At 42.7% G+C, this 26,160-nt stretch overlaps 1 protein-coding gene across 1 annotated transcript in view; it reads right to left on the reverse strand.

The window, feature by feature from the left end:
• The window catches only part of SEMA5B (semaphorin 5B), an 848,743-nt gene that overhangs the window by 310,328 nt on the left and 512,255 nt on the right, over window positions 1–26,160 (reverse strand). Inside the window, exon 7 of the mRNA XM_086957072.1 lies at window positions 3,852–3,950. Coding sequence (XP_086813198.1) covers window positions 3,852–3,950 — 99 coding nt within the window. The remainder of the gene's footprint in view (window positions 1–3,851; window positions 3,951–26,160) is intronic.

A 26,160-nucleotide genomic window follows, 5' to 3' on the forward strand; every position in this document is an offset into this window, starting at 1 on the left:
CCAAAAGACAGGCAGAGCTTATGTTGCCCTGCGAAGATGATCCACATATCCAAGTCAAGCATGAAGGGAGAAATACTTGCTTATAACGAAGACAGTTATCTGCTGTATAAGGATAAACATGGCCCTATCTTCATGCCCTTAACATTAATGCCAAACACATGGATTTTTTTATGAACAATGAATGTTAAAATCGTTAATGCATTGCCAGCAAATTTAGTTCCTTTCTTATTTCACAAGTTTTACTTAATCTTGCATTACCCAAGAGTGTTAGTTATTTTATCACGTTGTGTTTCTGTGTATTTTTCAGTGCATCTTATTACTCTTGCATAGTGCATACTTTGAGCAGTGCCAGGTGTTTATGAGGGGCTCTGATTGAAGCCAAAGTAAAGTGCCTGTCAGTGGGTTGGCCTCTTTACAAAGCGCACAGAACAATGGTCATGTATTCCAGTTGCAATTTAAATTCTGTGGAAATATATGTGAAGGGGTAGACAGATAAAATATTTTCAAGGCAAAAAGCAAAAGGAAATAAGTTGCTTAAATGTGAGTGAGTGCAATGTATGTTTGGAAGAGGTGAAGTGAGGGAGATGAGAGGAAGTGCATTCTGGGAAGAGTGAAAAGAGGATACTGGAGAGGAAAGACAGGCGGTTGAAGACGTGCAGATGGATGACATATGTAGACAAAAAGAGCATACATATCTACCAAAGTGCACATAACTGAAGTCCAAAACTTTGTGCACAGGTCTCAATAGTGTTTAATTCACAGACTCACAATTTCAGAGTTGAAACCGTTCCAATTGTAATTATTTATAACAAATCATTGTTATTACTCATTTATCCTAAACAGCTAACAACCATTAACAAATCCAATAGTACTGACAGTTTTTAGGTGTACGTCAGTTGTTGTGTACACCTAGTTGTAATAACATCTTAGAGAGAAGCCAAAATACCAGGCAGGCGGCACACTCTGGGAATCACAGACATTTGTTTTACAAGTTCCCTTTTAGAGAGCCCCACTTTTTTCATCCCACTTTAAGACCAGTCTGCAAATTTTTCTATACGACTAATTGCAGCTGTGGGTGCTTTCAAAGCCTGGTTAGAGCATTATCTCCCAAAGTTGGTGCCACATGTAGTACAAGACACTGGGCAAGCACACACTTTAAAGGGCTGAAGTTGTCATGCTGTACAATTTGCTTATTACAGTAACTGTTGAATATATTAATACAGTAAGATATGGGGCAGTTTTTAATGTGTTTAATATTTCAAGACTATACATTCCTACTGCTTTATAAGCTTTGCTTTAGCACTAAATTAATTTGCTTTAAAATGCACCAATTGCCAAACTTTTTTCAAATTTTTCACGTCAGGAGGAACCACCCTGGAACCCACGTTTGTCTATTGAAAAGGCTTGCGTCGCTTACTACATAAAAGTCATACCCCAACTTTTACACCTACCACTTTCAAAAGTCGCCAGCCGCCACTGCTCGTCATAGTGGAGAATACCCAACAGAGGAGCAAAGACCTCGGTAAAGTAAGTGGAGATGATTTCAGGCTTAAATGCTGGACCAGCTATTGCAAATGAAGATATTCCACAGCAAATTGTAGATATTGATAATAATAGGGGTTAAAAGGGTACATGCAGATAAGTGTCTTTTAAGTCCAAAAAAGACACAAATGGGCATATTTACAAGGGGATATCTCCTCCAGGATGTCACTTTTAGTGATGTTCTGGTGGCGATATCCTCTTCTCCTTATTTACAAAGCAGCGTTAAGCCACTTAACATGGCTTAACACAGCCTTGTAAATAAGGCCCCTTTTCACGCTTCATTTAGCGTGAAAGGGGGGTGAAATGGGCGTTTTGCTGCAACACCCATTGCTTTTGGATGCTGCCTCATATTTACAAGGCTGGGACAGTGCCAAAAACTAAGACCAGGAAGTACATGGTCTTAGACTGGTGATACGAGGAGAAATTATTAATTTTTCCTCGTTTTTTGTTCTTTCTATGTGTGCTGCATTCTGCAGCACATATAGAAAGAGCAAATCGCCTTTCAAGATTGTTTATGTGCAGGAAGGAGTCCCTTCCTCCACATAAACAATCACACCGGCAGTGTAGGCACCCTTGCGACATAGAGCCAGGTTGCCTGCGCTGCTGCTAGGCAGCTTTATTAGCGCAAGTGCTAGTAGAAACACAGGGGTGTGCCGTATTATTGTAAAAACGGCGCATATCTGAGTTTTAAAAATGTTGCCGCGCGACATTACCAATTTTAGCGTAGCACCGCGTTCTGACATTTTCTGTAAATACGCCCTAAAATCTCCTGGAAAAACTAGAGGTATGATGTGCTGTAAACGGTCCATCTTAAAATGACTTTTTGACAATGATAGATTGATCTGCCATAGGTTGATAATCGTACAGAATTCAACACTTATTTCATAAGAAATATGTGAGACCCCACCCCATGGCCCTTTCCACAGAGGGTACAGGAAGAGTGCCTTCTTTTCTAAGAGCTGTTTTGTACTGCTAATCTGTTGCTGACAGTTGGTGGATTGGAACCTTAAAGTGGAAAGGGATTCTGAGAATGATCAGGTGATGAGGGAAAGGAAAATGGACATGCTTTCTCTCGTCTCCCCCCCCACCCCCCGCCATTTTTCCTCAAGAAAAAAGAGATCAAGTCTTCCATTAACTCCTTTTCTTCTTCTCTACCTACAGAGCCACAGAGAGCAGCTGAACTAGGTGACTTCTCTCTGTGCTTAATATGTTTCTCTATGGTAGCAGACCTGTCAGGACAAACTAAGTAATCATAGTTCAGAATATACAGTGGAAATGTGTCAGACCTTCTTCTGACCAATCATAAACGGTCCAATTAAAATGTGTACCCATCTTGTGTTAAACATTAAGATATGAATACAGCAATAACCTTAAACACCCAGCCAAAGATCGTGCCTGAGACATCATCATGTGTTCCTCTTAGGGAACATCTATTTAGCAACACCTTAGGCAGCAGGTGAGACTAAGGCACTGGCCGAGTGTGGTACGAACCCTTGAAATGTAGGTGAGTGCATGTTGGGAAAAGGAAAAATTCTATCAGGCCAATTGAGCGCTGCTAGAAAAGTCACTCAGAGGAAATTGCATGGTGCTCACGAGGTTGTCCGAATCAAATCCTTTTTCTGTCTGTGTCAATCAGTTAATCAACTTTATTTTGGTTCAAACGAACCATAAAAAAACACAAGATACAAATTTCAAACAAGATAAATGCAGATTACAATGCAAAAGTTATAGAATGAATTAAAATAGTTATAATAAAGTGCCATATAGTAAAGGCCACGCCAAGGAAACGAAAACCTCCAAATTGGCCGTAAACAAGGGCACATAAGGGATCTGCCAAGTTGCACAGGATGTCTTGAAGGCTAACAATCAGATATTTATATCAATCAGAGTTATTTAGGTCTGCATAAATTCATAATATGAAACACACATGTAGTTGTGCATTCTCAGTATTGACAGGGTGTTTGCTCCCTTTTCATGTTAATGGTATAAATGATCACTTTTAGTTAAATAAAACACATAACAACTGCCATTTTCAACAACAAATTCACAGCTTGTTGATTGTGCTTGCTAAACTTGGCTTTAGTCTTTTCAGAAACCATGCCAGGACTCCTTTAGTTTGGGGGCAATTTTTGACTATAGTGAGGATTACGATGTGTTACTAACTCTTTACCATAAAAAACGTGGCATAACCACTCCAACTAGTATCTTAGGCAAGAAGCCACCAAATCATCAACCCGAAAAGATACTACAAGCATAACAAAATCCATCAAACAGCCTTAAGATTCGGAGCTGAAAAGGAAACAACTTACCTGTCTACTGGAGCACACTGGTGAAAAAGCATTGGTTCCACACGTAAACACCTTCTTTCCATTAACAATCAACACCCGCACATAATTCTGGCACTCCTCCTGCAGAGATAAGCAACAAACAGTCAAACCCTCAGCAACAAAGCGGTGGTTGAATTTCTCCACACTCACTCACTTTGGCAACAGAGCTGGAAATGACCAAGAACAGCCTAGACAAGCCAGAAAAAGTCTATTGTTGCAAATAGATAATACAGGAAATAAAAGGAATAGTTATACAGTTTGCACAGTTGTACAGGTATCACCGTAGAGACGAGATGTGTAATGGTTTAGTAATGCTAGTTGTATTAACGTAAATCTTTCTTTGTACCAGGGCTACAATGAACAGGATGTCTCAAAATACATATAAAACCATATAAATGAATAAATAAAGGAAGCAATGATCGAATGATGGCTTCACATTCTAATCAGCAGCAATGTGCATGCTGCGGGATTGTTTAGAGTGTTAAGAAAGTAGCAAGAATATGCCTGATTATCCTGAAGAGTGATCTGATCCTCAAAACTTTTGTTGGATGTTCAATATGGCCAATGGATTACAGTTTTAATCTGCAGTTCTTAAAGAAATGCTTCTTTTTATGCCTAGTCACACCCAAAGATTTGGACTTCCTATTTGTTTTTCGACTCTGAGAATGCACTGAGACCTGCTAACCAGGCCTCAGTGCCAGTGTTTGACCTCTTACTAAGTGTATGTTGAATAAGCTACCCCCCCCCCATTGGGATAAGCGGACTTACTTATAAGTCCCTAGTATATGGTGGTAAGGGTACCCAGGGAATGTAAGACAGTGCGCCCCACACCCCCAGAGCTGCAGCAGTGTTGTGACAATTTGAGTGACACCAAATACAACATCGTCTGCCAGCCTGCCACTGCAGCTTGGAAGAGCAGTTTTAGGCTGAGCTGCTAGTTTGACTTTGCCATTTAAACCAGGGACAAGGCCCTCATTTCCTGATACAGGCAAGTCTCCCCTAAGAAAGGCCTATGGATCAATGAGCAAGGAGCTGTGTATTATTGAGTAGGGCATATAGTTTTATGCGTCTTTACAGCAAAAATTACAAATTGTTATTTTTGCTGTGGAAAAATTAGCAGCCTTGTTGGCTAACACACAGTTACCGACTGCCACTCACCCGGCCAACTTCTGACTGGGACTACTAAAATAGGTACTTCAAGGTATCAAATTAATCATAGCATTAAACCTAACTTGATGCCCAAGTCCAATTTAATGTCACTTTTATGACAAAGCAACTTTTAGAAAGTTGCCACTCTGTATGTAGCCCAGTCTGTCCAGTCGCCTCACATGGTCATTGGCCACTAGACAGCCTTCTGCCCTCCTCTGGAGTAGTGTGAATGACCCCGGGTGTGGTGATGACTATAAAGTGCCGATGCCAAGCACCGGAAACCAATTAAGTGCTGGTGCTGAGCACCATAAACCACCAGCTCATATTAAGAATTCCACATACGGTTATAGTACTAGTGTGTCCTTATATGCTATTTCTACCATATAAGGACACACATTATCTAGTTTTATGGGAATATGAGATCTGGGGATCATTTATGGTGAATGATTTTATTCTGCCTAAAGAAAAGATGGTAATTTTGCCATATTATATACTATAAAGCCCTTATTTATTAAGTCTATTGATGAAACACGTCTCAGCTAAACTGTAACATCCAAAAAGTTAGAGTGAATCAACTCTAATAAAGAAGAATTGGAACACCATTGGTTTTTGGACTATTAATTATGGACTAAAATCAGGATTATGTGCTCCAAGACATTTATTTAGTTTATCCAACTTACGGCTATGGAGAAATGCTTTTATACATCAATCCTTTATTTTGTGTAAAAAACAAAATGATACCATTGAAAAAGAAATTGTATGAAAAGATTAGAACATTCCAAATTATACAACTATACTTTTGACTGATTCAGTTGGTATTTTAGTGATGAAATTCTTGAATTAATGGGTTACAGTATGTTGCAGCTGATCACATTTTATCTAATTGCAAGGTTCAGCAAGGGAAATAGTAAGGGTGATCTTTACGCCAGTGTCATCTTTCTCTGGGGGTTGTGTTTTACTGTATGCCTTTCTTCTGCTTGACCAACAAGACAGTGTGGCTAAAAACAATTTGACAGTGAATGCTATTGTGAGTGATAGTCACTTACTAAACATAGCATTCACCACCACAGTGGCCTCTTGGCGCTAAAGAGTACAGAAAACAGGGTACGGATAATGTGCAAGCTGATCTGTTTGTGCACAAGAGTAATTTTCTAAGAACTTTCTGAAATGACATGACTAGTTTTCCTTTGGATACAGGGGAAAAGACTTGCAAGAGTCGGAGTGTAGATGAGCAATAATGTGCATTTTGTTTTCTTTTTAGGTGCTTTATGGATGACAACAACAATATATTAGATGAAAGCTATTCCAAACCTGAACAGTGCAACAGAGAGCATTTGTTAAACTGTGTGCATTGTGTACACCTTGTGACTGCCTCACTACTTGCGGGATACGGCCTTGTCCTTACAACGTGTTTTATTTAATCCACCATCCTACTGTTGATCTCTGCTTGTGCTTGCTATAATGGTCTGTCCTGACCTCATTTCCTATTGTACTCTGGACCTATGGTGAAAGCCCTCCACAGCCATTCTGTTGAAAGTAACATTTGGTGACTTTATTTGTTGAGTGACAGGCCATATTGGATAATTTTGCTATATTTTCATACTATACAGCTGTCTTGTTACTTCTGATTCTGCCTGATCATAGTGTTGTATTTTACTATAGGTTGCATAGAGCCTACCAATGTTCAGTTATGTTATGCTCTGCTCGCTCTCTGTTGTGTGGTTTAAGTTGTGTTGTTATGGTGCTCTGCTATGTTATGTTATCTTCTGCTCAGTTCAGTATTATGTTCCATTCTGCCCCATGTTCCTACCAGCATGTTTATAGCTTCTCCTAACTTTTCTAGGGTTTGGACCACATTCTTAAACTGAGATCTGTTTGTAGGGATTGTAGTGATTGTCTTCTCATTGATCAAACACACTACATGTTAAAAGTATAACATATTCTTCTTGTGGAGTGGTGTGGCTCACCGGTTAGAGGCGGCAGACCCCTAAGCAGAGAACGGACCAGGACCAGGGTTCGATTCCAGAACTCGATAATTCTCGCCTTGGTGCCTACTCTAACCAGGGATCACACTCGGCAACTCTGGGCATTAAGCTTGCCTCATCTCTACAACGGCCCCCCACAGACGCCGGGGATGCCTGGTTTCACCTTGGAGATACCCAGAAGGGACCATCTCACAGGGAAAGCCAGGACGGGTTCCCCAGCGGTCTTCAGCGCCAGGACGCTCCCGGGCAACAGTGCGCTTTACAAGTCCCACACATTTACAATTTACATTTCATCATGCACGGCTATCCTCTTGTCTGATCTGGTTTCGTGCCATAGTTCGATCTTTACAACTGCATCGGTCTTGGAAATGTATCATTCTCTAACAGTTTATTATGAGTTTATAAGGGGGGTGGGCAGGGAGATATTTTGTGTTACTTAATTCATGGTCAGTCACCTGTAATGGAGATCATTCCATGATTGTATTTTGTGTGCTCCTACTGCTTCCATTTTGGCAGTACGTGCCTGAAACCGAAGATCATAGGGCGCTGGTACATTTTGACTGGAAAAGAGTGGGGCCCTCGACGTCGCTGGAAGTTCTCGGTTATTAAAAGCAGCAAATTAACTATTTAAGCTTCCGACTCTTTCTGTTCTAACGTGGCGCGGGGAGTTAGTCCCTTTGGCCCCTGTAGCTGGAGGGAGCTGGAAGCGCATCATCAGGCATCTTTGTTTTATACCATGGTGTTCCAGAGTCTATAAAAGATCACAGTGCGGACGTCAAAATGTTTGCCCCTTGAATGTCTCTCTGATCTGATTCCTTCCACATTTCGATGGTCCAAAGCCTCGCACTTAGCTCGCAAAAGGTTTCTACTACTGTCTTCCCCTTTCTAATGTTTTTGATCAAGTGGTGCCTGCAAGGTTTAACCCAAATTACTCAGAATTTGTCTGGTGCCCTTTGAGAGGTTTTGAGAGAATATATACGTACAAATGGCAGAAACAGACAAGAGTATACTATTGACAATTCAGAAGAGATTTATCCAGCGAAAATGTGTACCGCCCAGAACTAGACCATACAGAACTAGGAGTCTCAGGACCATGGACTCTCAGGGATTTGCCTCCATGTGTAAGCCAGGCGAAGGACCACTGGGTCAGGCTGCATGCAGTTAGAATAACGAAGATTCCTGGTTGGTGAGTAATTAGGGGCTAGGAAGGAAAGGTATTTTGGGCTTACCACACTATTTGCTGTCAACAGCATAGAGACCTTTGAACTTGATTATTGCGTCTGCCACAGACCTGCAAAGAGCATTTAGTGCTGCTATGATGTGATCACATTTACAAAGGCTCTGTCACACTGCAAATGTATTCTTGGAAAATATCAATTGTGAAATTTAACTACTTTCAAGTGACATAAAAACATCAAAATGCTTTATTCAAAAAAAGAAATGAACTCATTTGGTTTTCATTAAAAATATTAGACCTTTTAGGCGACAAAATATCCTCAGGAACGTGTTAATCCATGCAGCTACTAATTTCATGGTTATGCTTTTAGACGAACCGGGCAGTGATTGATTATTTGCTGGCTTGGCGCCTGTTCTTGCGTTCTGGATGTTTTGGATCAATTAGGCAAAGATCCCTAAAGGTCTGGTCATATTTTAGTGCAATCATGCGCAAGTGCCACTAGAGGAAAGTAATAAAGTGTATTGATCTGCTCCACGCTGTGCCTCTTACACCTATGCCCTCAAACTCACCCATTTTGTTTCATCTATTGGTGTCTCACTCTCCTATTTTTCGTCTGCACTCGTGCAGCAGCTCATGCACAATCTGACACCCAGACGGGCATGCTACAGTGGGTGAGAGCAGGGAATATGCTTTCAAACAAATGATAACATTTCCAAGGTATTTTAGGGTGCCACATTTTTCAGTCTGTCTAGACTCGAGGTTCAAGAAATTATTGTCCCTGTACAAGGTGCCCATCATGTCCCCCATTGATTCAGCCCCTGTTGGCACTAACACCAAGCTACAGGTACCTACTTTGTAGTGAGATAACACGAAATCTTAGAGGGGCCAGGAGGATCCTCTGAAAAATGGTAAATTACCAGAGGGATTAAGAAATGCTACCCCTGATATCTCTTGTAGTTTCTAATTCCCAACCCCAATCCCCCAGTATTTTACAGGGAGGCTGGCTCTGCATTCCACAGGCAGCATTTCCATGTGAAACCTTTGAGATCCAGTGGATTTTGTAATATTGATTCACCTGACAGTTTACTCGGTAACTCCTGTTACCAGACGAATCAGGATTACCAGGGCATGTGGAATCTCCCCCGAGTGCATATATGATTTTGACTGCAGAGAAAACACCCTTGAAGGTTTTTCTTTCAAATGTCAGCACAAGTATACAAAAGATAATATTTTACTAGCTGAAGTGTAAATTACCAGTAGTAAGCCACAGTTTGCACTGATGATCAGTGCAAAAATGACCTTTGCAATAACCAACTTGTGCAAAAGCACAATTTTAGCACCAGTCCGTTGGAGCAAATTGCTTTTCTGCGGGTGTCAGTTAGTGCAGATTTTTTTTAAAGTGCAAGCAACTTTGCAGAGATATTTTAGTCAACCAACCACTGCTAAAATAATATCTGCACGCTCTAACGTTCAAAAAAATATTTTGCTCAGTTTGGTTAATGAACTTTTTCCTTCGGTTCATCAATATAAAAATATTTGCATTGGTTCAAAGTTTATGCTGTCTACCCTATGTGAACTTTTGTGTTACCAAAATGTCATCATGCCCTTCATGCTATACATTGAAGGGACATTATAACCCAGTGCCTCATTTGTAAAATAATAAGTGCTAGAGCCCTCTAAGAAGATCACTGCTGCTTGCACCAACCACTGCTCCTACCAGAGTTGCCAATAACAGTACCAACGCACCTAAAAACCCACCACACACCTAGCAATGTGACAATTCAGACTATTTGAGGCCTCCATAGCTAGAAGAATGGCTTGTGCCACATGCTTTAGACATTTGTTATGTATATTGAATTAATAAAAAAATGTAGTGCTGATCTCTAAATTAGGGCAGTCTGCCACATGGTGGCGCTGTTTGACTAAGTGCCTGTGCTGAGCACCAGAAAACACCGACTCAAATTAAGCACTATTATGACTCTTTGCCTTTAACCCCTTGCTAGAGTGAGAAGAAGAGACTGTCTGTTATGCCTGGAAATTGAGAGGGGAAGAGACATCACACCCAAAGGTAAGGGGGGAGGGGGGCGGCGTCACAGGCAAATACATGAACCCTTTGCTGTCACAGTGAATGCCCTTTTAGAGCCTATGGCTTTCGATCATCTTTAAATAAAACACATACACTGTAAAATGCACGGTTTGATCACATTTTCCAAATTGTTCTTCAGGGAAGAGCTGTTCTAACTTATGTTGAGGATGTGACGCTCCCTTCACAGGATTGCTGCAATCGAGCTTTGGGCGGAGTCCATGCAGGCAGCAAGTAAGTGCACCACCGGTTGTTGAAGTGGTGGCATCAGTGGTAAACCAACTGGTGCTGCAGGTGGACCCGAGTGATAGCCTACTAAGAAACATTTCGAGCACATGCACCTATTTGTTTAAGTGCTAAGCGGTGGTAACACACCACCATGCCCCAGACACCTTAGACATGCATGAAGCCGGATGGCTAGGATTTAAAGTAGTTCTTTTCATGTTTCATAGTCTTATTGATCTCAATTTGGATACACAAAGTCTTTAAGTTTCACCTATCCCTTCCTTCCCTGTATTGAGTGCCTCTGATGGCAGGTCCACCATTATTCAGTCGCGGTCAGAAGTGTTGAGGCGCCATTTGAAGCAGACAATGAGATTGGAATTCATCAATATACAGATGATTACCAACTGTACCCAAGGATGTACATGACTAAACAAATGTGGCTCCTAGAGTCTAAAACTGGAAAAAAAAACCTATGCACGAAAGCCAAACTGAAAAAGAATTGCAGCTACTGATTTTGGAGTGCTCAAAAATATTCAAACGAGGCTCAAAACCTCCAGCCCTCTTGAATTCCCACTGAAGTGAATTAATTTGGCTGAGTCCCAGTGGTTCACTGGGAAACTCTTAACCTGCACGACCACATGCCAGATATCACTGGGAAAAAACCTGTGATTTGCCAGTGTACTTTAATACCCAGCAGTCTCCCATCAAGATCTATCCTACTTGCAGGTCCACCCAAGTTCACTAGCCTTCAAAGGTTTAATTCACCTACAACAGCGAGACAGACAACTGTAGACATACTGTCACATTACTCATCTAGTAAACCTAGAACCAGGGCCGGACTGGCCGTAGCGGGCACCAGGCATTCCCCCGGTGGGCCGGAGGGATGGGGGCCCGTTTGGTGGCCGCAGTGGGCCACTTTTCGTACAGGGTGCCTGTTTTGCAGCAGTGCTGCAAAATCTGCCCTCTGTAAGAAATGCGGGAGCATTGCTTCGCTGCTTACAACCCCTCCCCTCCCGTTCACAGGGCCAGTGGAGAAGCAACCTGCCAGGGCTGGTTGCTGTTCCCGTTCCGGCCCTGCCTAGAGCGACTACCGCTTAAGTCAAGGACACCTTTTTATGCAGTTTCGGATTTCCAAATAGCAAAGTAAGCACAGGTCTAAGGGCCCAGCTCCTTTTTGGGGCCCCATGACAACGGATCAAAATAATATCGATGTGATCTTGAAAGAAAGTTACAATCAAGCTTTCTTAAATTGATTCCACTTTATTTTTGTTTAATAAGATGAATAATTGTTAATGTTTAGTTCTGTGTAATAAAATTGGTTTATTAAAATTGTTGGTTGATAAAATTGAAAACGTATTAGGAGATAATTTGCGAGGTGGGGGGGGGCACATTTTGACTGCCTAGGGGCCTCCATAGAGTTTAATCCGGCACTGCATTTATAGTTCCCTGTCAAACATACAAAGCACTCTACAGGAACCAGATACCACATCCACATGAGGAACTAAGGCGAAGGGTCAAAGCCCGAGAAACTTGTAGAAAATCCAGGATGTTATTAAACATTCCTCTGGTTTCTAAATCAAAAAACCCCATCCCAGGTTTTCATCTGTTTCGGGCTGATACTATGGGAATCACTTTCGAAAATCCTCAGACTGTCGCTCAATTAATACATCTATTAAAAGCCATCTACTTATGCCGGCTGGTCCTGGTACCGGTTAAAAAAAACTAAAAAAAACACATACACACAGGTGCTAATAAAAGTAGTAGAATTGGCTGCAGCCAAATGAAACATAACCATGAAGTAAAAAAGAAAAGAGAGCAAGATTACAAAACATGAGAAGCAGCTACGATTCAGAGGTTGACCGGGGAGTGAGAAAAAGGATGCAAAACTAGTGGGGAATCCGCAAGATTTAGGAGGTGTGGATTGGTGCTAACCACCCTGGAACACCAGAGCATCCATGAGGAAGCGAGACATGACTCAGACATGGGCTAAATACATGGATTGCGGGGAACTTTCCAGGGACTTCCCTTTAACAAAGCGAGCTAAGGCAGCCTTCGGGCGCCTCAGAGCAATGGGTTCAAAATACATTAGAAAAGGCCTGAAACTTGTTTTTTTGTAGGGCTGAAAATGCTTCCATCTTACCGCGACTAACCAGGTCACTAACTATGTTAAAACTATACACAAATTTTGATATGACAAGTCACGTGCACACATCAGGCTTTCTGTGGTGGGTGCACACCTACACTACATGCACCGCAAGGTGTAAGAGGTGAAAGAACAACAGCAATTGGGAAGACAGGTTGGAAAACATACCTGCGAGGAAAGGTGTTAGTCTTGTGTGTATAACAGGCCATTATGAAACATTGTATTGCAACAAGTTCTCCCTGTGGGACCTTACAGAGGGCACTTGCCCATAACCCTCCGGCTGTCCTTGGACTTTCTTTAATTTGAAAAGATTGACATTGATTTGCCTGTCCCTCACATTGAATGGAGACGCCAAAGTGCTGCTCAGGTTCCAAGCGGTTGGTAAATATTTCCAGCCACAGGGCAGATAAAAGGTGGATTGGAAGACATGTTTAAGTTCTCACCGGTTGGAAGATCCGTACAGGAGTCATTTTAAGGACAGAGTAAGGAAGAGACCGAAAAGATCTCCATGATGCCATTTCTCAGCCAACACTCCCTTCGGGAAAGTTTATCCACGTCTGTTCACAGACAAGGAGCCATTTGGATCACAATGACACACTTTGCCCCGAGGTTTTGCACACCAAGGGCCCGATTACAAGTTTAATGGTGCAGCGGTGGGTTCGCCCTGCTACCGCACTGCCAGAACTATGGTCGGGTCACATGCCAGATTTTGAGTTAAACCCGTGTCTGGCAGGCTTTTTTTTCGCATTCCCACGGCGGTACTAGTGAAAATATGCACCACAATGGGAACGCCAAAAACAGTTCCTGCACGGCATGGACTTAAAAGTCCATGCTGTGCAGTCATTGGCGTGAATGCACATAGGGGAGCACATTTTGTGCTTCCCTGTGAGCAGACACAGGATGTGAGGCACACAGGGGGCTGTAGGGTCCCCTTTGTTTCCTCTCCACCAGGGTTTTCATGGAGCAGGAACCACCAAGAAATCCCTGGCGGAGAGAAAACTTGTAATATGCTTGATGACCATGGCAGTCCCGCCAAGCATACTGCGGCCTCTGAACCACCACGCCACCTCCAGGGAACAGCGGTTCCGTGGCAGTCGAGTCATAATCAGGTGGTCAGGAGACTACCACTGCCACGCCACCACCAGTCTGGCGGTACTCACACCGCCAGACTCGTAATTAGGCCCTACGTGAGGTTTACTCCGCAACTATTTAATGCCAGGAGGCACACCCATTGCATCGATTTCTTTTTAATAAACAGTGTTTATCTGGGAGTGAGGAGACTTGTGGAGCTCATCCCCGCCTCTAGGGGCTCTCAGAATGAGCTAAATTATGCTTCTTTCAGTAGCCCAAGAAGCTGGTCTTCAGCCTCTCTAGTAAGTGCTCCCAAACTGGCAGATAAGGAAAATGTAGGACAAGCAAATACAGTGACAGGCCTAGGATGGTCCAACTTTCAGTCAAGTAGTTACAAAGTCTGCAACCTACATATTAGAAAGAATGTCTCCGAATATGAGCATTAGGTTGCACGCAAGGTTAATAAATCAAGCAAAGGGGATACATTTCAATACCTGCAAAAAGGTAAGCAGGATGCAGCGTGCTAGCGTTTAACTCCCAAGTCGACTTCTGAGTCACATAACTGCTACATAAGTAACAGCAATCTTTCATGCCCACGTACAACCTAGTTGAGAAAAAAGTGCCATCTGCTGGTGCGAGGGGCAGATCCTAATCCCTAAAATCACAATGCGCAGTCATGTTTATTATTGTAGTTGCAGTTATGCAGCATTTATATGTATCATTTGGCGGCCTCGAGCCTTTAGCATTACATAGCACATCACACCCGTGACAAGGCGCCAAAGATGGAAGATAGAGTTTTTGAAAGCAGAAAATCTAAGCATTCCAGATTTTTACTGTCATAAAATTAGGATCAGGGATGCATGAAAATATGGATTTTCCAAGGTGAGAGGCAAGGACTGGCCATTGACAAGGTACTGAATGCCCCATACTATCCTAACTTTGTATATATTCGCAACCTTTCCGGCAGTGTTCCTCCGCATGCAGCCCTTCGCATAGAGCAAACGATATATAAAAAGAATGCAGACTGAGTCTAATAGACATCCAAATTCATATTTCGAGAGGATACATAGGAATAATGCAGATGGAAAACAAAACAAAGTTAAAGATGCCAGGGTACCTTTCTGCCACATTTACTTGTGTCGGTTGTCTACTGTTGGGCCCTCCATGGCACTAGGGTTCAGGGGGGCAGGAGCGTGCATAGGTTTTGACATGTACAACTTTTTGATACTTTAGAATTCCCAAATACTAGGAAATCTATTAAAATTTTCGGAGGATCCAGAACAATGAACAGATTTCCATCTCTTAAATGCTTCTATGCATATCGGTCCTGGTAGGTCTTGGGAGAAAGCCAGGAAGCCAAGTGATATGAAGCTATGGGCATATAAAGCTAAAAAAACTATATAAATCTTTAAAAACATGGCTGTTTGATCTCTAATATTAATGAACTGCGACCTGTGTTGGATGCTCCAGCGCCGAGAGATCCCTTCGATGATGATTCGTGGCCTTAATAAATCCATATAACATAACAGACATTCTTTCCGTTTAAAACCTTAGACCATACTTATTTAACCATTTCTTCAGAATGGTATAATTATGTTTCAATTGCCTCTTCCTGCCCACCATTACTGCCATGAGTAGATGCTGGATGCACACAAATAGATGACAGTTTTCTGCATGGAGTTCCCTCCACTCTATTATACCTCCTGTTTGCAAAAAGTTATAATTGTAGGGTATTTATACAGCAGCTATTTATAGTAAAAGTGGGAGGAGCTCTGTGCTGGTTAACACAAAGAATTTTGGTCTGTGTGACTTTAATTCATCTATGAAGTGTTCATCAAATGTACATTTAAATGAAGTGCTACACAAAAGCTATTTCTATGAGCAATACTGAGACACAGACACACATTGCATAGCTCCCTTGCCTTTTACAGCCAAATATATTTAATTAGTATGCAGTATTTAACATATTATGCATTTCGTAAAAATAAAAATAAATGTTTTAAACACCTATAATCTAAATTACATAGCTAAATTTAAAATCCTTTCCTTTATACTTGACACTGATCATACATGCCTGAAGATTATGTTAACCTTTATAACCTACATACTTTGACTTCATGGAAAATTAAAAATCTAATGTAAATATTTTCTGCAGGCTGAATAGAATTTTTCACCAAACAGAATGATATGGATAAGATCTTATGATCCTGCCAAAAACTATGACATGTTCACTTTACTTATGAATACCATTTGGTAAATGTATTGCATACTATTACCTGCCAAAATAACAATATTAAATTGAATAGCATAAACAATCATATCAAGGCTATTTCCCTGCAAGTAAGTGAAATAACTGGTGAACAACTGATAAATGAACAATTACGACCCCGTCCAAATTTTAGCCCAATTCCAGATGTAATGCCTATATAACTGGGTAACAGACTCATCCTATGAAACGTACAGTGACAATGCCTTCTACCAATCAGAAAGTGCAACCTCCGATCAGGAAGTTACGTTAAATCAGCAGACTAGAGCCATATTTGGAGGGAGCTAATACTTCCAGCAATGTGTCCTTGTATAATGTAACTGGTGCTCATGCAAAAGTGCTTCAATACCTTCGGGTGGAGTTCGAGCTGTATAAAACTACAAAAAAAAATCAAAGCCTACGGCCACTTTTCGAGGAATGCATTCTCACACTGGGGCAGCAAAAGTAATTTGGAACTTTAAGGAGAGACAGAGTGGAGATGTGGGGGTTCTAGGAACGGGTGAAAAAACAACAAAGCCTCATTATCAAGTAAATGGAATTTTGTTTGAAGACATTTGAAATACGGCTGAAAATAGACGCCAGACCAGCCTGCCCACAGAATCTCAAGAACTGTCTGTGTGTGTGTGTAGGGGGGTGTGTGTGTGGGGGCTAAGGTGTCTCGGGCTGTTACACATTGAGGGCGGGCGGGGTGCCAGAACCTGGATCCACCTAAACAATACCTACCAGAACTGCAATACGGTCAGTTTCCAGTTCTGTTTCAGAAGCCACTCTTGTTACTAAGGGTAGTCAAGTCATGTAAACCCCACATTATTACATGTCCACTAATGATTTGCTAATTGTATTGACTGTGTGTGTGGGGAAGGTGTCTCAGCCCGGGCTGTTACACATGATGGGGTGGGGGCTGAAGCCCTTTGAACCCTATAGGCGTTGCGCGCCTGAGTCACTTTAACCCCTTCGATGCTGATGACGAGCTCAGCTCGTCATCAGCCACGGGGGGCATGTGCGGATGACGAGCTGAGCTCGTCATCTAACGCGGCTTTTTAAAAAAAGCTGCGTAGCGCGAAAATTACCGCCGCAGCGATGAGGTTAAGGATCAGAGTTTCAAACTGTTTGGTACCTAGACCAAAAATAATCTGATTCTTGAGTTTGCTTTTAAGAAGAACATATTGTTTTTTCCCTCCCACGATTATTCTGTGTAGTGAATTTATATTAACACTGTAAACAATATGTTTGTTTTTAGATCAACCTGCCTGCCAGGCACAATGTGCGCGCAATAACTCTGAATCTGTCTTGTCTCGATATCCGTCATTAAGCAAGAGAAACATTTATAGAGAACCTTATTCTGCAGTAAAGCTTACTTAAGATGATTTTGTCTGGAGCTATAATTGTACTAGAAGAAAATGTGTGCTGTCTACTTTTCAGCAGATAATGACACTGCCAATGTAGGGTAATTTTCTACAAAATTGTTTACTGAAAATCAATGAGAAGACACAAGACCATACACACCCTAAACAAAGCAATATCTGATACTTTAGAGGTGAAGTCTAACGACCCAGGTTGTTGTCTTGTTAGACTCCGAAAATAATTCAACTCAATGACACAACATAAAAAAGGAGAAAAAAAGAACAGTAGGAAAGTGCTATGAGGTTTGCATCCCGTCCAAGCAGAAACCACAATCCTAGTCAAGTGAGTCACAACACACCCTAAATTACCCTGTGCTCACCCTCTGGTATATTGGCAAAGAGCAGTCAGGCTTCACTTAAGAGGCAATGGGTAACGTATTTGTGCAACAGAACAAACAGTAATGCTGTGAAAACGCCACAAAAAGACTCCGAACCAGTTTAGAAAAACAGAGAATAATTTTATAAATAAAAAAAGACCAAAGCAAAACAAAACCAATCAATAGGAGTCACAATGTGATTTCTTTAAATTAAAAAAAGTGCTTAGAAGCAGCAAGTGCTTACAGAGTTAATGGGTCGCGCTGGACTGGGACAAGTCATGAGTTCAGGCTGACCACAATGGAGCGCAGTCAAGATACAGGACCTATGCAGGGCCTGCTGAGCAGAAGTACCTTAATCCTGGTCCCAAAACAACAAGATGTGAGTTGCAGCCGAGCGATGCATTGGTTATCCCCATGCATTAGGGGTGATGCGCTGGATTTTTTCACGCAACGGCAGTGTTGCGTCTGTTCCATGAGTGATGCACCGGTTCCAAGGTGTGGCGGTCCGAATGCGAAGCACCGGATTTCTCCACACTGTAGAGGGGATGCGTCGATCTACTCCACGCAATGGCGAGAACACATTGGTTCTGAACCGGCAGTTCCGGAGGTGATGCAGTGGTTCCATGTGCGATGCGATCTAGTTCCCATCGGTGCAACAGTGTGGATATGTGAGTTCTAGCAGATGCAGCACTTTATACTAACTTACAAGGGTCCAGGACTAGGTTGGCACCATTTGGCAGAGCAGGACTTTCAGCAAGCAAGGTCCAGGTGCTGTTTTTAGGTTGAAAAGAAGCCTTTGATATCCTTGAGACTTCAGAACAGGAGGCAAACCAATAAGCCCTTGGAGGTACTTCGGTTCGGGGATGTAGAGATGCAGGTCCAGTCCTTCTCACTCACAGGCAAGTGGGCAGTAGGCAGCAGGCCAGCACAACACAACAAATAAGTCCAGCAGAGTGGCAGTCCCTCCAGCTGCACAGCAGTCTTTCTTCCAGGTAGAATGTCCTCTGTTCCAGAAGTGTTCTAAGTTGGTGGTGTCAGAGTTCCAGTACTAATACCCAGTGGGGCCTTTGAAATGGGGGAGATTTCAAAGAGATGGCTTTAAAGTGCACATGTCCCTTTCTTTCCTGCTCTGGTTCTAGACTCACCACAGGGAGGTATGCAACCCTTAGTGTGGGGACAAGACACATACCTTTCAGGTGTGTCAGCTCCTCCTTTCTACCCTGCCCAGGATGGCCCATCAGAATGTGGATGGCCCATCAGTTACACCTCAGCTCCCTCTGTGGGTGGCTGTCTAGGGGGAATGCACAAAACCAGCTGTCACCCAACCCAGACGTGTATTCAGAGACAGGCAGAAGGCACTAAATGGTTACAGTACGAAAATGCCAACTTTCTAGAAAATGGTACTTTCTGAATTGTAATTTAAAATCCAACTTCACCATAAGTTGTGTTTTTAAATTGTGATTCCAGAGACACCAAATGTAGGGGTCTCATCTGTTCCCAGTAGGAAATTATACTTTCAAAATATATATAAGTCAAATAAGGCAATCCCAATGTTATCTGAAAAACAAATTTAAGAGTATCCCACTACTAAGACATGTAAAACTTAAAAAGTACACGTCCTACTCTCTAAATACACTGCACCATGCCCATGGGCTCTCCAGGGGTGACCTGTGTGTAATAAAAAGGAATGTTTGGGCCTAAAAGTGGGTTAACTTGCCAGGTCAACATTGCAGTTTACAACTGCACACACATGTCCTGCAATGGCAGGCCTGATACACCTTTAAAGGGCTAATTAAGTGTGTGTTACAATCAGTACTGCAGGCCTGCTAGTAGCATTTCATTTACAGGCCCTGGGCACATGTAGTGAACTTTACTAGTGACTAATAAGTAAATTAAATATGCCAACTGTGTATAAGCCAATGTTACTATGGTCTAAGTATAGCACATGCACTTTAGTACTGGCTAGCAGTGGTAAAGTGCCCAGATTCCCAAAGCCAGCAAAAACTGTAAAAAAGGAGGTCTGAAGTCAAAACGTTCAAGAATGTCAGGTCTTACAGCCACTATACCCAGTCATGTGTTTAATGGACAAGTTACTTACCTTCAGTAACGCCTTATCTGGTAGAGGCATGATCTAGCTGCAGATTTCTTACCTTCGAATTTCCCGGGCGTCAGACTGTATCTGATAAATTTTCTTCGAGCAATACTTTTGCTTAGCTCTGCGTGATGTCGTCGGCGCCGTGTCCGCCATTGTGAAAGTCGTCACACTTATATAGGAGCCAAGTCAGCGCTCTGACATCAGATATTTTTAACGACTTTCCACGTCAGTAGAGGAGCCATGAATTGCACAAACATTGGTGTGTTTTGTACAACAAGGGCCCTGAAAGGGAACAGCCCTGACTCTTAAAACCTGTCAGCATTGCGGGGAGGATGGGTTGGTTGGTATGGAATCTGCGGCTAGATTATGTCTCTACCAGATAAGGCGTTACCGGAGGTAGGTAACTTGTCCATCTGATAAAGACATCTAGCCGCAGATTCCTTACATTTGAATAGGTACCCAAGCAATACCACCCCCGGGGGAGAGACAGCGGACAAGTTTAGACCAGGAAGTCCTGCAGGACAGAGCAGCCAAAAAGGCAATCCCAGTGGACTTGACTATCCAGTCAGCAGTGCTTTGTGAATGTGCACAGTGATGCTTACATTGCTGCCTGACAATTGTTGAGGACGGGGACTCCATATTGCAATGCCATGGTAGAAGCCTTAGCTCCAGTAGAATGAGCCCTTAAGCCTTCAAGAGGCTGCATTTTAGCCAGAGCAGAGTAGATTGTAATTCAAGGGACGACCCATCGAGAGATTATCCTTTTCTACACCGCACAACCCTTTTTCGCTCCCACTTACAGCACAAAGTGTTGGTGGTCCATCCGGAACTCTTTTGTGGGATCAAGGTGAAACAGCAGTCTTTTTGGGTTCCCTAAGGCGGAGTCGCTCCTCTTCTTTAGAGAGGTGTGGAGGAGTGTAGAAAGTGGGAAATGTCACAGATTGCTCCACGTGGAATGGTGTTACAACTTTCAGTAAGAAAGAGGCCCTAGTGCAAAGCACCAACTTATGAGGGAAGATGGTCAGGTAAAGAGGCTTAGATTGCAGAGCCTGCTACTCGCTCACCCTCCTGGCCGAAGTTATAGGCACTAAAAAGGCTGTTTTGATGGTAAGCATCCAGAGGTGGCAGTTGTGCAGAGGTTCAGAGCACACCTCAGCAAGGTTAGAACTAAATTAAGGTCCCACTGAGGTTTGATGAAAGGGGCAGGTAGAAACATATGTACAAGACCCTAGAAAAATGTATTTACAATAGGGGATTTAAATATAGATGGTTTGTCTGGCAACCTCAAAAAAGCAAACAAGCCAGAAAAGTACCCTTTAAGAGTACCTAGAGCAGAGCCCTGCTGGGCAAGGGTCAAAATAAAAAGTAAGACTTGCCAGAGGGAGGCATGAAGAGGATCCATACATCTTTCTGTACAATATGTTACAAATGTATTCCACTGGCAGACCTACACAGTCTTAGTAGAGGGTCACCTGGCTTCCAAAATAACATTGCAAACTTTGAAAGGAAGGCAGAATGCTATCAACTTCCAGAGCTCAATTTCCACGCAAGAAGGCGTAGAGTTGACAGGTTCGGGTCGAGGAACCTCCCCTGCTGTGGAAACGGAAGATCCTCCAGAAGGGGCAGCCTGATAGGAGGATCATTGCTCAATTGGAGAAGCTCAGGATACCAAAGTATCTGTGCCCAGTCGGGAGCTACTAAAATGACTTGGGCTCAGTCGCTATTGAGCACTCTGGACACGAGAGGTATATAGGAGGCCTGAGCGCCACTCAAGACAAAAAGCATTTCCGAACGAAAGCCGCCTTGGAAACTCCAAAGCTCAAAACTGCTGACAGTGCGCGTTCTCGGCAGAGGCAAACAGATCTAACCAAGGCTCGCCCCACTGCTGAAAGAGACTTCGCGCTGCCACCGGGTGGATATACCATTATCCGATCCGCAAGGCATCAACGACAGAGTTTGTCAACCCTGGCGTTCAGGGAACCTGCCAGGTGTTGAACCACAAGGGAAATGCCCTATTGTTCCAGCTATGTCCAGAGACACAGGGCCTATTGACAAAGGGTCCATGACCCCACCCGGCCCTGTTTGTTGCAGTACTACATGGCAGTAGTGTTATCTGTGAACACTTGAACCAGCTTTCCCGTGATTGAAGGCAGAAAAGCTTTAAACTCCAAGCAAATTGCTTGGAGCTCCAGCAAGTTGATGTGGAATCAGATTCCACTGGAGACCAGAGTCCTCTGATCTCCTATAATCCCCACCTCTCCCAGATGGCCGCCCCATCCCAGGAATGCCGGGGGGAAGGGAGAAGGGTCTGCCTCTGACCCAATTGCGGTAGGTCAGCCACCACTGCCGGTCCTGTGCACTTCCCTCCGAGATATGAACATTATCTGAGACATTCCCATGATGCAGCTCTCACTGTAACTTCAGGTCCCACTACAGAGCCTGCATAGGTCATCTGATGTGGGTCACAAGCAGGATGCAGGAGGCCAAGAGGCCCAGCAGCCTCAGAGTCATTCATATCTCAACCAGGACAGAGGCTGAAACATCAATATCATAGCCTGAATATCCTTGACTTGCCACTCAACAGGATAGGCCCGAAACTGCCCTGTGTCCAGAACAGCTCTGATGAAAGGAAGCATCTGACAAGGAGTCAGGTGTGAATTCGGCACATTGATGATGAACACCATGTGAATGTAGGAGGTTCACTGTAGTCTGGAAGTGGGAGATGACAGCCCAGGTGAGCTTGCCTTCAACAGCCAATCGAAGAGATAGGGGAAGACTGGTACCCCTGATTTTTGCACATGAGCTGCTGAGTGCCAGGCCACAAGTAGCTTTAAGGACAGCTCCCTCAAAGCTTTCAGGGCCAAGGCCCGGCAGTTGGAGTACGACTTCGAATCGTGGTCAAGCTCCAGGCACCAAAGACAAACTAGGTCTGGCTCTGTTACCGACATAGCGCGGTGAGAGGAGCCGCATGGCTTGAATACAGAAGTCTTCTTGCCCAACCTACACGCTAAAATAATTCAGACAAAACATAGATAAAAACCTGCCAAAATGTGACAGTGGGTAGCTCTCTTTATGGATCTGCATTAACCGGCGCGGAAAGAAAAGAACTGACATCAGTGCGCCGAGGTGGCACCTCTATAGGTGACGTGGACGTCACAACAGCAGTGAAGACGATGCCGACGTCAAACGGAGCTGACCGATTTCACCTACCGGAACGATGCTCGAAGAAAACACTTCCAGATCCAGTCTGATGTTGGGGAAATTCAAAGGTAAGGAATGAGTGGCTAGAAGTCTATCAGATACAGTATAGTAGGGGCAGTCAAGAAACATCAGGCTTACTGGCTTTGTCATGGTGTCACCTCAACAATTAATAGGAAAAAGACATTGTCAAAACACAATGCAATCAATATTAAAACTTTTCAAGATGGTACTATCTTTCAGTAACATTCAAGAATATATACAATGATTCACTGTTAAAACTGTTATTGCCAATTAAATATTTAAAACTCACTTCAACACAGTTTACAAGTCTTTCTTCTACTTTTACGCCCGCAACAAAGCAATCTTGAGACCAAGAACAAAGGTCTATCTACCCCAGAGCTATAAAGCAACTCAGGGATTTATTATAGAAAAAGGCTTTGAATTCTTCTCTAGGCCCAGCTGGGCAAATACCGTAAATCACTACAGACGTTGCACTATAGTCAAATAGAAATGGAAACATTACTGACTGAATGCCCAACTAAATTAGAAGGCAGAACAGGCCATAAACAATTTATTTTAATGTAGCATTGGGGACAAACGTGTGTTCACATACCGGCCTGAGTTCAACAGTAGTCCCTCTAGCTCAACCCACATGTGTATACACGCATGTGCAAGCTGCCCAGGGCTCTTAGCCCAGTGGCACAGCACCCAATCTCATTTTAAAACGTGAGCACTAGCAGTTAGTACTCAAATCAATTTCATAAGAGGTTACAGTAATTGAGACTCAGGGAGACTCACAGTAGATCCAAATAAATGTGTGTTCCACAAAGCAAAAAATCTAGGGGGGACTGAATGGGTCGGAGTCCATTTCTCACATTTGGTTTATTCATAAATGAGAGGATGAGTTAACCAAAGGAGGATGCAGGCTTGCACACATTAAAAGAGAATACCACCTAAAAAATATGTATTTTATCAAATTTTTTCTGCATCTATGGAACTTCGTGGGCAAAGTATGTTCAGTTCTTATGACTTGAAGTGTTGGGTGCTTTGTGTGGCTTGAAGGAATTAATTATTTAAGGCAGAGTTTTATCTTTAGGGTGTGGGTTCAGATTCTAGGCTGATCTGTTCAAGTTTAAAATGACAAAAGCCAAACCTTTGAATGAAAAAGTGAGAAACGCAATACAGTTAATGTCATCTGCAATCAATTTGAAAACAAAAATATGAAACTTTATAATTCTTCAAAAATATTTTTGTAGATATTCATGCAAGTGGTAATGTATTCTAACCCAAATCAACCACTGACCCATCACTTACTAAATCCCTAACCACCTACCACAAGCCTAACCCTTTCTACACTTCCAGGCCCATGTAAACCCCCAACCACCACCTACACCCTTACCTTAAAGCTAATCATAATAATATCCTTGATAAGAGCCAGATTGAATGTCATATTTTTAAATGTTTTTTAAACCTTTAATTGTTACATTTCCTACTTTTCGTATTTCTCAATATTAAATTCAAACATCAGAACCTCTTAGCTGCCAAGGTCTGAGATCGCTTATGTGTAACATTTTCATAATTTTAGTGTAACTATGAGTGACATTCAATGACTATTAGTGACACTTTCTTGCAAGCAAATATCAAGCAATGAAGATGAGGGAAACCTAAAAATATCAGAAATTACACCCATGTGAGCAACGAGAAACTCTAAGAAATCTTAAAACTGTGGCAAAGAACCAGAAATGGAATGGCACTAACCAACATAACTCACCAAAAGTCTGTCCACATAGCTGACACGTTTTCAGGTTGCCCATGTGTGACATTTCCACAGTTTCAGTGTTATGGGTCACATTCTACCACCAAATGTGTTACACTGACACTTGGTGTCAGTTGCCACATTCACGTTTAAATGTGGCTTCTTCCACAAAGCAAAAGAAAGCTTTTTAAAAGGGAACTTTCACCATCTGTGTAGTCTCAAACAATTAAATGCAGAGGAGAAGCAGCGGGAGAGGATGGAGGGTGCTAACCTTCTAGCAAACGCTGAGCCATTTGAAGAGCATACACAGAATGTAATACTAAGCCGGTAGGTCGCTTTACATTAGAAACGCATCTTAATGAATGTAGACTGGGGGCCCTATTGATGTGTAAATCTACTCCTGCACCTAGGTTTAAGTCTACACTTTTTTGCTGTTTACCATTTCGGAGTGTAGATTTACACTCAAGTGAAAAATCTACCCTCCTCATTTCAGAAGGTGGAAACATCTAAGAGTAAATTTACAAGTGTAATTGTACTACTAGTAAGCCTATATCTTCTGAGAACAGATAGGGAAGGGGCAGGTGAGGTGAATGTAGGTTTGTGAATATCATTTTGTAGTATGTGAGTAGTACTGCCGCAGTACAGCTTCATATACTACAAAATTCAGTTGGTGACTTCATCTCATGTGGATCACTTCATAAGAACAACAACAACAGGTGCTGTATTACGCTTACTGTTTTGCTGGCTAAGATCAATAATCTATTGCTCACTCTAGCACCTAAGTGCATTACATCAGGACAACCACTAATCACAAGTGATTTGAACCATCAGCACGGCAACCACTTCCATCACATGACACTCCTTCCGCCTCTCTCTGAAGAGGAGCATATCTAGACAATGACTACCTTCATGGGCCACCCTCTTTGTGCTCATATTGGCAGGAGTCCTAAACAGCTACTCAGTGCTTAATTTGAGCTGGTGGTTTCCAGTGCTCAGCACTGGCACTTAATCATCAACACCAGCGCTTTTCATGAGTACCGGTTAAGAACACATTCAGTTAGAGGGAGATTAGGTGATTTGCCCAGAATCACAGGATGTTGAGACGACGCCGAGACTCAAACCTGATTCCCCAGCTCTGAAGTCGGCAGCTCTGGCCATTACGCCACATCCTACCACACCTTTCATGATTATTAGTTGGTTCTGTTTTAGGCAGTGCTAACAGGAGAAATGGGCTTGAGCAAGCTGCCTCCTGACAAGAGCCCCAGCATTATTATTATATTTTTTTACTAATTAGCCACTGCACCTACTGAAAATTATCTTTGGAGTGTAAGTTTCCCAGGCACTCCCCACACCTTTCTTCATTTATGAGGATGATCTACTTTGGGTCATGTGACTAAAATGTAATTGAAACCGCCACGTC

This window comes from Lissotriton vulgaris, chromosome 2_1 (assembly GCF_964263255.1).
Source record: "Lissotriton vulgaris chromosome 2_1, aLisVul1.2, whole genome shotgun sequence".
Classification (NCBI taxonomy): domain Eukaryota; kingdom Metazoa; phylum Chordata; class Amphibia; order Caudata; family Salamandridae; genus Lissotriton; species Lissotriton vulgaris.